At 35.3% G+C, this 18,436-nt stretch overlaps 2 protein-coding genes across 2 annotated transcripts; one reads left to right on the forward strand and one right to left on the reverse strand.

Moving 5' to 3' along the window:
* The first annotated feature begins 826 nt into the window (after positions 1 to 826).
* LOC110886737 (probable galactinol--sucrose galactosyltransferase 6) lies at positions 827 to 3,725 on the forward strand. Its single transcript, XM_022134575.2, has 4 exons — positions 827 to 990; positions 1,114 to 2,477; positions 2,580 to 2,789; positions 2,901 to 3,725. The coding sequence occupies exons 1-4, from the start codon at positions 844 to 846 to the stop codon at positions 3,634 to 3,636; spliced, it is 2,457 nt and encodes an 818-aa protein (XP_021990267.1). The 5' UTR covers positions 827 to 843; the 3' UTR covers positions 3,637 to 3,725.
* A 1,250-nt stretch (positions 3,726 to 4,975) lies between these two features.
* On the reverse strand, positions 4,976 to 8,403 carry LOC110886736 (zinc finger BED domain-containing protein DAYSLEEPER). The gene is made up of 2 exons (XM_022134574.2): positions 8,183 to 8,403; positions 4,976 to 7,214 (listed from the first exon to the last, which is right to left on the reverse strand). The coding sequence occupies exon 2, from the start codon at positions 7,192 to 7,194 to the stop codon at positions 5,149 to 5,151; it is 2,046 nt and encodes a 681-aa protein (XP_021990266.1). The 5' UTR covers positions 7,195 to 7,214; positions 8,183 to 8,403; the 3' UTR covers positions 4,976 to 5,148.
* Positions 8,404 to 18,436: the final 10,033 nt, after the last annotated feature.

The raw sequence follows: 18,436 nt of genomic DNA on the forward strand, positions 1-18,436 counted from the left end.
ATTATGTAAGTTGATTTCCCTTGTGTTAATTTTTAAGTTGTGACGTTTACCGATAATAATTCATTCGATAAAAACATGTTATATCTTTGATGAAGTTTTACATAGCCGAATTGCCCTTCTAGTTAACAGAGGTCGTGTTCGTTCATTTATGTTCATGAACGTTCGGTAACGTGTTCGTTTGTGTTCGATAGTTCATTAATATTTTCAGTTATTATATTTTATTTAAATACTTCAAAACTCCAACAAATAAACTATTTAATAAGTGTCAGTGTATTAAATCTTTTGTTTTTAATGCTTGTTTGTATTCATTTGTTTCCATTTGTGTTCATCAACGTTAGTTTTTTTTTCCGTTTCCACAAGTTAACAAACAAACACGAACAAAAACATATCCTTAACAAACGAACACAAACATAAAATCTTGTACGGTAAGTGTTCATGAACAGTTCGTAAACACGTATATTTCTTAACATACGAACACAAATAGCATGTAACCCTACATATAAAATCTATATCAAACCACACCCCTATAAAAATAAGCAATGAGCCAAACAAAGCAACATAAAAGCAACACAAAAACGTGGTCAAATAACTTTACCATATTTGTCCTAGATACAACATGACATTAATGTTTTCCACAACTGTATTTATAGAAAACAAACAAAATAATGCCAATACGAACATCAAATATACATGTATCCTCACAAACACAAGGGCTTCAACTAACAAATCCTAAAAGTACAAGGACTAACACTTGAAACATTCATTAATTAGCAACATAACAAATTAACAACTCAGATCCTACAAGACAGATAGATAATAATATCCTGCTAAACACCTTCAACAATGGCGATCCAAACACACAACTTGTTCTTCAATCAATCCCCCTTTATAAATAATACCCAATTCACCCCAATTCCCATCTCATCATTCACCAAATTCACACTCAATTCATCTCGAATTCGACCAACATTCATTCAATCTTCCAAACAGGTACCATTTCTTCCCCTCAATTCCCAATTTCCCAATCAAATTCAACACAATTTACTCAATTAAAGTTTTAAACCCAATTTAACACAACCCCATTGATTGAATTCTTGTTTGAATTGTTTACAGGACACAGGATCAGTGTTGGATCATATCGAAAAAACGAATAAAACCCATAAAGAAGATAAAGATAAAGATCAAGTGTCAATGACAATTGGGCCAGTGGTTCAGGTTTCAGGGAGGAGTTTGGTAGTTAAGGACCGGATAATCTTGTCGGGTGTGTCCGAAAATGTTGTAACTTCATCCGGTTGTGAGTCGGGTCAAACCGAAGGGGGGTTTATCGGGGCGGTTTTTGAAGAGGAAGGTAGTCGGCATGTGGCGTCGCTTGGGCGGCTTAACGGTGTCCGGTTTATGGCGTGTTTTCGGTTTAAGTTATGGTGGATGGCCCAGAAAATGGGAGATAAAGGAAGTGAAGTTCCTAATGAGACTCAGTTTTTGTTGATGGAGACAGTTGAGGAGAGAGAGAAAATGTACGTTGTTTTTTTGCCGTTAGTTGAAGGGTCGTTTCGAGCTTGTCTCCAGGGTAGTTGTTCTGGAGACGAGCTCGAAGTTTGTGTCGAGAGTGGGGATGTGGATAGTAAAGGGTCTATTTTTTCACACACGGTTTACGTGGGTGTGGGGACAGACCCTTTTAGCACGGTTACAGATGCAATTAATAAAGTTAAATTGCATCTGAAATCGTTTAAGCAGCGTCAGGATAAAAAGCTTCCCGGGATTGTTGATTGTTTCGGGTGGTGCACTTGGGACGCGTTTTACCAAGACGTGACTCAAGAAGGGGTTGAGTCCGGGTTAAAAAGTTTAGCCGACGGTGGGACCCCCGCAAAGTTTGTGATCATTGACGACGGGTGGCAGTCCGTTGGATCGGACGATAAGAAGACCGAGGAATCGGAAGAATCGAAAGAATCACAACCGTTGATGAGGCTAACGGGGATTAAAGAAAACGAGAAGTTCCAAAGTGAGGTTGACCCTTCACTGGGGATCAAGAACATAGTAAATATCGCGAAAAACACATACGGGTTGAAATACGTGTACGTATGGCATGCGATCGTAGGGTATTGGGGTGGGGTCCGGCCCGAGGCGGAGGGTATGGAGGAATACGGGTCGTCGATGAAGTATCCAAAGGCGTCAAAAGGGGTTATAGCAAATGACCCCGTGTGGAAAACCGATATGTTGGCGGTACAAGGTTTGGGACTAATGGACCCGAAAAAAGTGTTCAAGTTTTACGACAATTTACATCGGTACCTGGCTGCAGCCGGTGTTGACGGGGTCAAGGTCGATGTTCAATGCATATTGGAGACACTCGGGTCTGGTTTAGGCGGTCGGGTAGCACTAACCCAACAATACCATCAGGCGCTTGACGCATCTATTGCTCGAAATTTTCCCGATAACGGGTGCATCGCATGTATGAGCCACAATACCGATGCCCTTTATTGGTAAATATCTTTAACTCTTTACTTGAAAATACATACACATTTGTGTACACAACTATACATATGTATATATTCGACAACTGATGTGTTTTACCGTGTCACCAGCTCTCAACAAACGGCAGTGGTTCGCGCTTCTGATGATTTCTACCCGCGTGATCCCGTATCACACACGATCCATATCGCATCCGTAGCTTTCAACAGTGTGTTTCTCGGAGAATTTATGCAGCCCGATTGGGATATGTTCCATTCGCTTCATCCTGCAGCCGAATACCACGCATCCGCCAGGGCGATCAGCGGTGGTCCTATATACGTAAGGTAATAAAATGTGTCGGTTAGTTGGTATGGGTCGAAACAGATCGAGTTGGGTTGGGTTAGGTTGACCGTTGACCCGTAAAATTTTGCTTACTTTTGAAACTTTTTTGACAGTGATGCTCCAGGGAAACACAACTTTGATCTTTTGAAGAAGCTTGTGCTGCCTGATGGTTCGGTGCTTCGAGCCCGTTTACCAGGTCGACCTACTAACGATTGCCTATTTTCCGACCCGACCCGTGATGGTGTTAGCTTGTTGAAAATATGGAACATGAACAAGTATACCGGAGTTATCGGTGTTTACAACTGTCAAGGAGCCGCTTGGAACACAAACGAACGAAAAAACACTTTCCACGAAACCCATCCCGGTGCTATAACCGGAGCCATCAGGGCCCACGACGTGCACCTCATTGCTGATGCCGCAGTGGGCCCTGATTGGTCCGGGGATTGTGTGATGTACCGTCACCATACACAAGATGTTATCGTTTTACCTCGCGATGCGAGTATTCCACTTTCGTTACATGTTCTTGAACATGAAGTTTTTACGGTCACGCCTATTAAGGTTTTGGGGTCGGGGTTGAGTTTTGGCCCGTTAGGGCTTATTGACATGTTTAACTCTGGTGGAGCCGTTGATGGGCTAGAGTACTCGGTCGAAGGGGGTTTGGTGGTTGTGTCTATGATGGTTAAGGGATGTGGACGGTTTGGGGCGTACTCCAAGACTAAACCCAAACGGTGCGTGGTCGGACCGAGCGAGGTTGAGTTCGCATATGATTCGGATTCTGGGCTGGTGGTTGTGGGCTTGAGTCATATGCCTGGGGATCACAAGTGTCATCATATCAAGATTCATTTATGAACACTATTTAGAATGATATAGAAGATTGAAGTGTTATAGTTATTTTTAATGGTATTGAGTGATTATAGTTAACTTCTTGGTTTTAAAAAGAGCGAGACGCGATGGCTTTAAAAAACGCAAGGCATAAGGCGTGACGTGAAGCAATAGTTTCACACACGATGATGATACGACTATACGCGAGACGTTCTATATACAACCAAAAGTTGCATGTCTCATCTTTTTTACATATTAGTCTTTTACTCAAGTAAATGACTAGGGGTGTAAACGAGCCGGGCCGAGCCCGAGCTCGACCAGGCTCGAGCTCGGCTCGTTAGGTTTTTATGAAGCTCGAGCTCGAGCTCGACTCGGTTCGAGCCTATTTCTTTGAGCTCGAGCTCGACCTCGGCTCGAACTATTTTGAGAACAACCTTAAACGAGCTAAAAGCTCGGCTCGAGCTCACTTCAACGTCGCTTAAACAAGCCAAAGCTCGGCTCGAGCTCGGCCCATCAATGTTATCATCATTATTAATATATTATATATAAAAAAATTAAAATTTCGTTTGGGCTCGTTTCAGCTCGCGAGCCTAAACAAGCTTTGTATTTCAGGCTCGAGCTCGGGCTCGATAACAAAATGAGCTCTATTTCAGGCTCGAGCTCGGGCTCGGGCTCGTTCGAGCTTTTAACCGAGCCGATCACGAGTAGCTCTCGAGCCTCTAGGCTTGTTTACACCCCTATAAATGATTTAAAATTGTAGTTATTCACCAAACAAAAACCTTCTTTCTTTTCAATCAAAATGAATTCTTAAGTTATTATTACTGGTAAATTTAAAATTGTTCGAATCGTGTAATCATCTTGACATTTGTAATCGACCCAAAGCAATTTAATGATAATTCGATTCATGACGAAAGTAGAAAGTTCATATTCTTCGGTCATAGTCATTGATAAACAATACTTAACATAGTTACCACGAAATATACACAAACGTTGACGCCGCCACAAGGCCTATTAGACAAACTTGAATATATTAAGAGTTAAAAAATATTAAAAACAAAAATAAATTATATACAGCAAGACAATATAAAATTTAAACAAAGAAATAACAAGCGTATATTCAAGCATAAATCCTCTAATCTAATAAATATTTATTTTTTTAAGTTTTAGTAAAAATAAAGGTAAAAAGTGATAATATAACTTGTTTTAAATAAAATAAATCAAAATGCGTAAATTTGCAATTATATTAGTTAAGGAAGGGGATACATGCAATTTTAATAGTACGTTTTCCTGATCACCTCGCAAGTCGCACCAAAGGCGCGCTATTTAAAACCAAGCGAACCATCATGCCAAAACAAAGAATGCTCCATAAGAAACAAAAAAGTATTAAACTTCACAAATCTAAACTCTTCTCCCAGATCCAGAATTACAACTAAAAAACTCATATTAACCACACTTACTACTTAGTTATTACCATACCATGCACAAATGAACACAATCTAAATAAAAAGAAACCAAACAGTAAAAAAAACCACACCCCTATTAGATCGGAAACTCCATCTTCACAATCGAGTCCATACTCTCCGTCGGTTCAAACTGCAACCAGTCCTTCGCACAGAAAAGCGCCTCTACGGTGTCAGGCCTCAAAGACGCACGATAATGATCCATCTCATTCATACCCGTGTCAAAAACCGACCCGGGAGAAACAGTTGAAACAGGAACGGTCAAGATATCATGCGCCATCTTCGATAGTGTCGGGTACTTAACCTTGTTCAGCTTCCACCATCCCATCACGTCAAACTCGTGAATCCTCGGTAAAAGCGACTCTTCCAGATACTGATCGAGCTCTGACTTTGACTGTTGACTTGTACTCTCCATTATATAAACGTCAAAGTCCGTAAGCCCAAGCCCGTTACCTAGCCCGCCTGAAACGTGACCACCGTCTTCTTGTCTCGGATCACCCGGGCCACCGTTTACTTGTTCGACAACCGCAGGGGTGAGCGGCAATGGAAGTGCGACGTACTCGAGAAAAAGCTCGTGAACTCCTTCATCGACGATTTTGATATACGTTGCCGCTTCATCCCCGTAAATCTTCGTAAAGCTAAAATCGACCAACTTCATTTTAAACCGCGGGTCCATAACGACTGCAATAGCTAAAGTCAAACAGCTGTTTTTCCAGTATTTATCGAAACTTTCGAGCATCAGTTTTGTTAACGTGCTGATTTCTTTATCTTCGCTTGCGGATGCGCGCGTGAGCTCCAACTGAAGCTTCCACGCTTCGTGAAAAAACGTATTCGCCGTCGGAACAGTCGATGATGTCAGCAGACTCGCGGTGTTAAAAAGCAGCTTCAAATGCGTGCAAACGTTCTCTACAACCTTCCATTCTTCAACACTCGGAGCTTCGGTATAATCCGGATCTAACGTATCCAAACACGAAAACACTTCTTTCAACTCTGAAGCGGCTAACAACATTTCGTAAGTCGTGTTCCATCGAGTTTGATCGTCGATTACTAACGTTTTAGCGCTTAATACTTGAAGCTGTTGCTTTAATGCAAGAAATTTCTCCTCGATCAATTCCGATGTTTTCACATACTTCACACAGTCTCGGATCTTGTTTACCGTTCCTTGAGCCGATTTTAGCGCGACTTGTGCGATACCGGTTAACGATCTAGCAAAGCAATTCGTAAGCAATAACTGACCATTGAGGATGCTCGGGTTCTTCTCCGAAAGCAAGTTTCTAAGACTATTAAGCCCGATCTCACTAACGGGTTGATTTATCGTAATCGAGAATAACCTTCCCTCCAAATTCCAGTCGGACAAACACGCAGATACCGCGTGGCTGAAAGCCGAATCCGACTCGGGGTACGGTTCCATCACGACGTTAAGTAACTTCTTGTGTATTTTCCAGTCACTATCGATGAACTGACCCGTTACGAAAACGTAACCCGTTGTATGGTGCGAGTTCCAGAGGTCGAGAGCAAGACAAACCCGGCCCGGCATTTGTTCAATCAGCTTGTGAACGGTCTGTTTTTCTCGAAGATACGTCGCTACACAGTCACCTTGAACCGTGTTAAAGTTAACCATGTTGAAACTCGGTTGTAAGTTATGCACAAACGCGTTGAACCCCGCGTGTTCAACCATGTGTAACGGGTAATCATGCAGAATAATCATTCGCGCCATTTCCCGACGACACGCGTCAGGGTCAAACATAGAGTACGAAGCAGCCGGGTTAAAACTTTTGTAACGGCGTTTCACTGCTCCGTTAACCGGGGCGGTCTTCGGGGTAACCGGGTCACTGTTGCGAAGCATAACCGCGCAACCGCCTTTAGCGATGTGGCGCTTTAAATGACTGGTTCCGGCAACCTTGGAACCTGTACTGTACGCAAACGACTGCTTGCATTGTTTACAACACGCTCTTCTAACCCCTTGCCCGACATTCTCGATAGTGAAATACTCCCAAACGATAGATTTCTTCTTCCTACGCTTCGTGGGCTGCACGTCGACGTCAGTTATTTGTGTGTTGAGATACTCGGGCTGCATCTCTATGCTAACCAATGCATTACTTTCCATTGGTGGTGGAGTCTCCATGTGTAACAAACAAGATTAACCTGGTTTATCATTACAGATTACATAGATCAAACAACAAGTTTTGAAATTTATAACATATTCATTCAATGATATCTACATTTACAAAGGATGATGAATAGTAAGTTAGTAACATAAAACTTTTATGTTATTGAATATTTGAACTTTTTTTTATGTTCCAATCTTACCGCTTATACTTTAAATAATATACACTTTTAACTCATCTGATAACTAGCGTTCATTATTTTTTTTAAAAGACTAATACGCGACTGTATTTAATACTTTTTTTTCTCGACTTTCCTGTATAAACTGTGTTGAAAAAATATTTTATTTCAAAATAGTACCGTTATTATCAAAACCAGCACCAGTATTCGTTTTTATTATTTTTATTGACATCAGTACTAGTATTACCAGGATCGGTACAGTTATTCGTTTATATGGTTTTCTACGTACCGACATCGGTACTAGTATTATCAGGATCGGTACAGTTATTCGTTTATATGGTGGTTTTCTGCGTAATCGTTTATACGGTTTTCAATGTAAAACACATTTTCTGGGCATATTGTGACTTTAAACTGAGTGTCGGTACCATACTCATACCATCACAAACCGAACCGAAGCCTTACTAGTTAATATTATAACAAACCCTAATACCCAAAATTTCCCAAATTCACAAAATTATCAAAACCCAATTAACTCAAAAATATTCAATTTTAGCATAATACCCATATACTAATCAATACAAATATCATGAATTTTGACACATCCAAAACCCAAATCAGATCTGGGGTTTTCAATTTCTTTCACAACCCAAATTAGGGCTTCAACAAAATCAACGAATCACGTAACAGATATAAACAACCCCACGATTCCACCACAGAATTCAACCATTAATCAATCAAGACGAATTCAATTTAGGGTTTATAAAAAGCATCTTAAATAAATAAAGAAAAAGATAAAGATATATAAATATGTGTATGTATATTTATACCGTGAGAACTGAAATCGATGAAATAACAGCGATGAAATCCAAGCCTGCAAAAGGGTGATCCAGAAAGGTTAGAAGCAGAAAGGGGATCGGATTGGGCTTGAATGAAATTGGACTATTGGATTGAAGAAAAAGGGGAATAATGAGAATAAGAAGAAGAGGGGAATAACACGTAAGGGAGGGGGGGATATGGACTATGAAGATCCAATAAATTAGTAGCGTGTGTTGTAGGCGCAGCCCACCACTTGTTTTCTTATTAGGGTTGGGTTCTCCTTGCTTGGTCCCTCCCTACTTTGTTTGTTTAGTTTTTTCCTAAAGTAGTGTTAAAGGGAAAAATTATTTACCATTTTAGTATTTTCTATAAACTATTTATCAAAATAGTGTTTTTATTACTTTTTATTAACTTTTTTATTGTATTATTATAGGATTAATAAATTAAACAAAAGGCATATTCCCTCTCACGTTTTAGGTTTCAGTGGGTTCAAGTTTTTTTTCTTTTTATTCAATTAATCATATATCTATTTATTTATTTATTTATTTATTTATGTATTGTATTATCTTTATTTTATTTTCTTACAAACTTATTATATTTCAGTTTCATTTTTCTATCTACTAAACTCATTATATTTCATTTCTTTAATAAACTTAGTGCTTTTTATTTTTATTTTATTTTCTTAGCAACTCACTATATTTTAACTTTTTTGGATCAATGATATCAAATATAAATCATCTCAAATAAATTTGAAGAATAAAATACAATTCATAACAAAGATAATCGAATATTAAAAATGTCAAATGAAAATAAAAATGTCAAATAAAGTCAATAAAGTCGAGTCACTATTGATCTCAATGCCAAAAAAATAAAAGAAAACATGTCAAAAAAATCAACCCGCTTGATGATCATTATTTATTCGTCTAGGTATTATTGCTTAAGGCATTTTATCAACAACTTTAATAATAAGTTTCGCAAGTCACAACTAAGACCTTTAGCTAACCGTGTCGGGAGTCACTAAGTGGTCTGATTTGTTTACATGTTTTCGTTTAATTTTTTGGCATTTGAGATCAATAAAAATCACCCAGTTGATCGAAAAAAGAAAATGAAATATAATGAGTTTAGTTGATGGAAAATTGAAACATAATGAGTATGTAAGAAAATAAGACAAAGATAAAAAAAAACAGTATAATGCGTTGATAGAAAAAAAACTAAATATATGATTAATTGAATAAAATTAATTTGAACAACTAAAAATCTGAGAGGGAATGTATTTTTCTTAATTTATTGATCCAATAATAAATAAATAAATAAATGAGACAATGAAAAAGTTAATAAAAAGCAATGAAAACACTATTTTGGTAAATAGTTTGTAGAGAACACCAAAATGGTAAATAGTTTTTCCCTTAACATCAATTTCGGAAAAAACTCTTTGTTTATTTGTAATTTAGAGAGAGAAAGAAAGTCGGTTGGGAAAAAATTAAAGAAATTAAAAAATAGCTAAAATTAGTAATGGTAAAGTTCAAATGTGTAGATTGATAATGACTTTTCTTAAGCTATATTATTGCATAAATTATTATTATTATTATTATACGTCTAAGAGGTGTTAAAAAGAATTCGGATTCGAAATATTTGACATTTTGGATATTTGAAAACTGGATAATCTGAATTTTTGGATTCGAATATGGATTTAAATATATTTTGGATATTTGGATTATCAAAATATCCGAAAACGAAAAAGAAAATAGTAAATATATATTATATGAGCAATATGTTTTAGTTTGAAATATAGTAAACTTTAGTAAGTAATCGGATTCAGATGTGAATTTATGAATGTTTTTTTAAATGTTGGAAATTTGAAAAATTGAATACAGGTTTATGTTAAATCTATGCATGAAACGGATTTTTGATTTTTTATAAATTCGGATATTTTTTTGAAATATCTGAATCCGTATCTGAAATTTTGCATTCCAAGATATTAATATTCACTATCTTAATTTCCAGATATCCAAAAACCGGATAATATGATCTTGAACACCCCTAATTATAACTAGTGGGTTTACCTATGTGGCGGCTGTAACATTCCTATTTTTATCATATAAGAATTATAGGTTTGGTTAAATTTATTGACCACTAGTAACTAATAACTAGTTTATTTTTAATATAAATGTTCAACCCAAATAATTTTAAACACTATTTTATATAATTGGTTGAAATATTATTGGCCTATGTATGGCTAACCTGTCTAATAAAAATAAAAGTATATAAAAAGTTATATTATTAGACAGGTATAGAAATATGAAGTTCCTAGACGGACCTAGGAACCCTATAATAATTAAATTATAAAATAATACATTGTATTTTGAACCTATTCTATTTTTAATGAAACTTAGACCCAAATGTAGACAAAAATATACTCGTTCTAATAACATAATTATTATTTTATAAAACGTTATATTTTAAAAGTTATAAGCGTCAAATAAGTAAAGCAGTTAAACTAATTATAATATATAATTTAATAAAATAATAATAACTAATAAAAACTAAACTTACGTATGAAATAATAAAATAATAAGTAAAATTCAAAGAAAAACTTAACAATGAAGAATATACGTAAGCATATGGATAAGAAGAAAAAGAGGAGTAGCCTCCAAGCAAATATTTAGTATAAATAGAGATACTGTCCAACGTTCAACCGCCAACATTCTTTTTTTCCTTCTCTTCATTGTCTCGCCCTCTCTTTCTATATTTTTCCTTTTCTTTAATATTATACCAATAATAATAATAAAACCCTGCCCCGTTTTAAGTATCTTAATTCCCGATCACCGCTACCCTTTCCGATTGATCTGAGCCTCATAACTTATGTCAGGGCTCTGCCCGACTAAGTTGTTGGGATTCTATCTCGGGACTTCGGGACAAGGTTGAATTAGGAGTATTATACTTAACACGAGTGCATTATATATTTTTATATAGCTCAGAAGTTATACCCAAAATTTAGACCAGCAGGTTTTCTAGTTGAACCCTAAAGTTACACAGTGAGTCCATTCATTTTTCTCACCATTTTATTCTCTTTTTGTATTATCCCAAAACTATTATTATTTATTATTTCTATTTTGTAAACAACTTTCATCAAAAGTTATGCCTATTATTTTATTACCCAATAGGAAACCCTAGTTGAGACACCCAAGTAATTCAGCACAATCCCTGAAATTTTCAGAATAATCAGAATCAGGATCAGGGCCCCTAAAACTCAAAGGGGGCAATTTCCATTCGATATTATCTTCAAAAATCTGTTGTCAAAATTGAATTTCGTCGTACAATCGACTCAGCAAGCCTACCCCTAAACGTGTCCACCCTAGGCTAAAAAATAGACCCGTCGCGCCACGCGACGGGTGCACATGTTCTTGTCGCGACACGCGAGAGGGACGATTTTCCAGCTATAAATAGTAGGCTGCGGGACTTGATTTCTGGAGTTGAAACGACGGAAAATTCCGTCTTACAATCCGAGTTATAGCCGTTTCACTATAAAACACCCACAATCACGAATTCTGCTACGATACAGGGTATTAACTCGATCGCTACTACGATTCGATGTCCGATCAATTGAAACTATCCAACAGATGTTTAAGTGCTGCCCACATTAGGGTTATACTTTGTCATTCATCGTGATTTCGACTTGAATGTTTGAGTGCTGTCCAAATTCGGACTATACTCTGTCATTCGTTGTGAATCCACTGGATGTTTAAGTATCACACTTTGTCATTTGTTGTGAGGGTATTAATCTCGTGAGTTCATCGTAAATGCTGTATTAGTTAATTACCTTGTTTCGGGTACATTATCGCTTAAATTAGGTTATCAGGCTTATCCGTAGGCTAAACACTACCCCATACACTTACAATCAAAGTAGATGATAGTTCTCAGAAGAATCTGAATCATGAAGCTTGTTAATTCAATACTGCATGCTTATAATGTGAGTCATTCTTCTTTTTAAATTGTTTTCTCACCGTTTGTGAGTAAGTATTACAATACCTCAAATTATTTTCAAGGTTATAATTACAGGGATTAAGTCTTTGTAATCACCAAATTACAGCTGGTATGTGGGGTATTGTGCACATTACTATTTTTATCACTCTATGTGAGTGAGTATTACTCTATGTGAGTGATTATTACTCTGTGTGAGTAAATCGTCACTATTGGGGCGACGGGACCCAATAGTGGTATGACCACAGTCACAGATCCGGTCGAGTGACAAATACCCATTCTTGATAATTGGTTGATAAAAACATTGTAATCGCTCTTAATACTGTGAATTATAACAAATCTGTTTTTATAAAACCTGAATGAACTCACTCAGTATTTCCCGCTGACAAAACCTTTTAAAACGCGTTTCAGGTAATTACAGTAGATTGGAGTAAGGATTAGACCCAGCACTGAAGGACTTCAAGAAGTGGCTTATTTCATTAATTAAATCAAATTAAGAAATATCGTTTTTATATTAAAAGCTACCTTTGTAAAACATGGGTTTATCCCATCTATTTAATAAATAAAATCCGGTGTTTCTAAACTCTGATATTTTTCCTAACTCACGGTCCTGATGAAATTTCCGCTGCAATGTTTTTCAAAATAAAAATAATCACCGGTACCACTGGACTGCTCACGGCACCCGATTCCGTCCAGGGTGGGTCGGGGGTCGTGACAGCGGCAATCCAGTTTTAATCGGTATGTCTTTTGTTGGTTACGACATTGGTACAGTAGGCATTTGCTATAAGTTATGATATTAGAAAAATATTGCAAATGCAACTACATTTTTTAACAAATTTTATACGTGAAGATACATGCGTATCTACTGAAAAAAAGTTAATAAACGCAAGTTATTAAAAACTATTAAAACAAATAAAAGTTTATAGCTAAGAATGTATACTTTTTGAAATATAAGGGTTGAAATTGAAATTTGAAATTTGAAATTAAAAATATATATATTTGATTGTTAATAGTCCATCAAAATAAATACGTATAATAATATAATAGGTAAAGGATCCTGTAAAAAGTGCCTAGAGTGTGAGAAGTATAAGAAATAATCTGGTGTTGACATGTGTCCATCAATTATATTAATGAATAAGGGTAATAATGTAATTTACTCCTAATGGTAGTTAAAGTCAATTAAAGGAAATGAGATCATGTGTTAATTATTTTAGGAGAAATTTTAGGAACCATATTTGTTTTTACGATTTTTAGACATTTGATTGTTTTATCTTCTTCATCATCTTTTATTCGCAACATCTTTTAATCATATATTGTTCATATCTTCTTTTCATCATCGTTAATTTGCAATACAATGTTTTTTGGATTCCAGATAAAACACCATGACTTGAATCATAGTCAATGTCTCCAGATGTTTAAAACACCACGCCATGAACAATGTCTCCAGATGTTTTAAAACACCACACCATGAACAATGTCTCCAGATAAAACACCATGACTTGAATCATAGTCATGGTGTTTTAAAATCTGGGAATGTTTTGTATTGATTGTCCAGATGTTAATACAACATGGATGTAATCACAATACAATGTTTTTTGGATTCCAGATAAAACACCATGACTTGAATCATAGTCAATGTCTCCAGATGTTTAAAACACCACGCCATGAACAATGTCTCCAGATGTTTTAAAACACCACGCCATGAACAATGTCTCCAGATAAAACACCATGACTTAAATCATAGTCAATGTCTCCATATGTTTAAAACACCACGCCATGAACAATGTCTCCAGATGTTTTAAAACACCACGCCATGAACAATGTCTCCAGATAAAACACCATGACTTGAATCATAGTCAATTTATCCATATGTTTTAAAACACCACGCCATGAATCTGATTACAGTTCTTCTAAACGTAAAACACCACGCCTTGAATCTTATATAAAACAAAGAGGCTTTCGATTTAGATCTTGGTCATTAATTCCTATATTTAAGGAAAAATGAGTGAATGTAGGTGTTTTTGGTTGTGTAGGATACGGTTACCATATTTGAAATATTGAAAAAGACACTATTGCCCTTCAATTTTACATAAGGTCCCTCTAATTAAAACACAATTTACATTTTATACCCTATTGATCTCAACCATTAGATCAAATATCCAATGGTTTAAAACATTTCTTACCCTTCTCACATTTTAAACACTTTTTACCATATCCCTACCCTAATATAATATTTCAAAAATGAAGATATGGTTTTTACTGAAACAATTAATGAAAATATTTTTTCTTTCATTTTCATTAATTGCTTGTATTTTAAATAATTTAAAATAATTACTGTAGTCTTTTAACTAAACTTGGAGGTTTGCTAGTGTGATGCATCGAGGATTCGTTCGGTTTGTTACGTAGGGGAATTAGGTCAGTATCAGTTCAATTTGTTATGATATCGGTAACGTATTAATACCCGGTTTAAAATCATGATATGTCTAGAAGAAGGTGCTTTATATTAAAAACCATAAAAAAAGAATATCGATACCGATTCCAATAATAACGATACTGGTGTGTGTATATATATAATAAAATAATTTGCATTTACATATACCGGCAGGATGCCTGCGTGATGTATCGAAGGCGACACTTTACATTGTGGTAGTCGTTTATGTTAATTTTCTTATTCATATAATATTTATTGTACCATTCACTTGTGGATATACGTCATAAGCGAAGCCATCGGCTAGTTCATTTTATTGTGTTGTGCATGCTTCGGTTCTTATCCTCAAATAAAGCCGAAACCGAAGTCATTGGCTAGTCTATTATATTAACCAATCGGTTTTCAGTTAATCTAATCTACAAATGACCAGTGGCGAACCTAATATTTTTTTCTATTGGGGTCCATTTTTTTGTGTTAGAATTTTTTCATAACCAAAAATTAAAAATTTCGGGTCGGTCATCGTAGTCGGGGCTAGGAAATAATGTAGAAGCATTTAGTGGACATGAAACCATTACATTATTAAGAACCATTTTTAAGAATCAAGTTATCAAATTGTGGTGATTAATAAGTTGTTTGAAAACAATAGCTACCTAAACAACACAACTACTTCACATAACTTCAAAATTTTGTTTAATCTTTTTTCTTAACGCCATTATATGTTGGAAGTCTTATTTGGTAATCAAATGTGAATAAAATTATTCGGAGACATTAAATTTATCTTTTTAAAGAAGCAAATTAGAGGGTCAATGGGTGGTTGTGCTGTTTTAAAACACTAGTTTAATTTTGATGGAAAAATAAACAAAAAAAAAGAGGTGTAAGACTTGAACTTGAGACCTATTTGTTGGAACACAGGGGGATTTACCGTCATACCATCTTTGTTTTAATACTATAGGGTCCAACTAATTTATTTTATGAGGTTCTTGAAAAAATTAACATACCGGTTCTACTATTTTTTATTTAAAACATTGGGGTCCGTGGACCACGACCCGCACCAGATGGGTCCACCCATGCAAATGACCATAACCAATAGGTTATGGCCGTTTGGTTCGATTCATTTAATTTAGGTTAATAGCCAAAACCAAACATCTGCTAAAACTTTTACTTAGAAATACATGAGATTGGGATATAAATACATAAAGTGAATGTATAAATAAATGAAATAAAAGTATAAATACATGAAAATGAATATGAATGTCTAAAAGAACGTGACAATTATCTTGTACATCTCAAAATAAATGGTCTACAAGACATGTTTTCAAAGAATTTTGAAGAAAAGAAATCAAATATACACTCCCTAGTCGAACTAGGGTTATTAATCCAAATACAATTGCAATAACTTTCATAAATGGGTTCACTAAGGGATATAAGACAAGCCATCACTTTTCACATATGAAAATTGCCATCTCATTATCATGTCAGTTTCAACAATCTATTACATGATGGAGGAAATGGTTTCACACTCCATTTTTGCCCTAATCCACAAGAGAGAGAGGTGAGAAAAGGAGGAACCCACCCCTTGAAATATCTCTCGTAACGTAAGAAAAGGGTTGGTAATGACATAGTGTAACATGCGCGAGAAAGGAGGTAGCCCTGCATCACGCATGAGAAAACATGGATGGACCGGATGATCTAATTCAATCTTGGCCCCATGGTCAAATGTATGTGATTTAAGTAATCTATCTTTGTGATGTTGATCACATGAGGGAATCTAGTGGGTTAAATCCTCTTTGATGTTTTTATAAATGACATGTAATTATCTTGAATTTTCAAATCACTTGTAAAGCCCATTCCAAATTATGACAAAGACCTAATTCAAGAGTTGATGTATTTGTTTTTTATGACGAATAAAGGCATTTAGCTAATAGAAAATGCTAATAGAAAATGACTTAACTTAAAATAGATATAGTTTTTAACCCGTCTAAAATTATAGGGCATATAAAATATGGAAAAGTTCATCACAATGTGTTAAAAGGTGTGACAACCTCCATAGGTGGTATTCCCAACGTCTAACGTCTTATTCCTTCATCTTACGTCCTGATTTTGTCTTTGACTGTTTGTTCTTGATTTTCGGCATTTAGATTTATTTCGTCCCTATATATTGTAAAGAGTGTGAATTGGGGATTCTATTAATTTACTCATTTGTTTAGACATGCGATTTCATTCCTACACTATTTTATTGAACATATGAAATTTAACAACATACGCTAAATTTAGACTTTCCATGTAAAAAAAGTAATGTATTCACAAACATCATTATCTTTAATTTGCTTCATAACCAATTTATCCCTTGTTTTAAATCTCTTTAAATTTTGTTCAAACTAGATAACAAAAAACCTTGTATGCATGTGAGTCTTTCATCTTCTAACACCACAAGGTATCTATCTACAACATTAATGCAACTTGAACTACCAATGATTTATTTAAAAAAAATTGAGAACTTGACAACCTTCTTTTATCCCTTAACTCACCCCTCTCCCCCACCACACACACACAATTTTTGTTAGCTTTGATTTAACTGTCGCATCCAATATACAACTAGGAGGTGTCACATCTGATATACATATAAGGTGTGCTCCTAGTGGTGGGACTACACATAAAGAGGTTAGGGTCATCCGACACCAATTTATTTTGTGTGTTATATAGAACATTTAATTTTTTTTTGATAAACACCCTAGTTTTTTATGATTGGCAACATTGATTCTATAAAAAAATAACAATTGGCATGAAGTATATACTATATATATAATATATACACACACACACTAAAGAAAAGAATTATATAAATGTGTTATCTAATAAAAAGTTTATAGTTATTAATTAAACTCATTTACTTAATTCTATCTAATATATAGTCAACCACTGGGGTTGGTAGTCCAGTGAGAAGACAAAACCTTTTAAAACACTTAAGTGTGAAATACTAACTATTAAAGGCCCGACCATCTCTTATTTTTAAGTCTTTAACCTAATAATCAATTATGGGCCCAATTAACTAGCTCCAATTGCTTGCCTAAATATAAAAACAAACACGCCTAATTCAAACTCAGTTGTTCATGAGTCACGATCAACGATAGGTATCCTGAAGAGTCAGTAAGTAGTAAGTAGAAGACATGGATAAATAAAAATAGGTGAGCGAGATTTGATTTAAACATGAGATCCTACTCGACCTGAAAATTTTGACGATGGATTGTTATAAATTCGACTATGATCATCAAATACTATAGAAAAAAAAATTCTGGCTGTGCAAATGAGTGCTACAATTCGAGTTACAATCATGGTGAAATTGAAGCCATGAGTTAAAAGAACCGGATGTGACATAGAACAAAGTCAGACAAAGTTAATTTTAAGGGCTCACAAACTCTAACGAATTGAATACAAGGATATGGTCCACTTAGCTGCCTTTACACATGATTCTTTTGTTAATACTAATTAAATATTAGATTATATATCATTTATTATAAACATTTTAAACTGTACACCATGAAAATATATTATTATTATTATTATTATTATTATATTAATAAAAGAAAAGTTAAACAGATTAATTAGTACATGAAAATAATTGAGAGGAAACTTGTAAAGAAGGTGGGGTATGATCAGAGTTGTGTTATATACCAGATATTCTTCTTGGGATTGGTGGTAGAAAACACCTATTTTCCTATATATACTACCTCTTAACCCCTTCTCTTCTTCACACACAAACACACATAGTGAGTGTGATTTCAAGACCCTGATTAGGGTTACAAGAATCTTTAAAAATGGTGCTCTTTCTGTTCTTCCACAGCTTTCTTGAACTGCA

This window comes from Helianthus annuus, chromosome 10 (genome assembly GCF_002127325.2).
Source record: "Helianthus annuus cultivar XRQ/B chromosome 10, HanXRQr2.0-SUNRISE, whole genome shotgun sequence".
Lineage (NCBI taxonomy): Eukaryota > Viridiplantae > Streptophyta > Magnoliopsida > Asterales > Asteraceae > Helianthus > Helianthus annuus.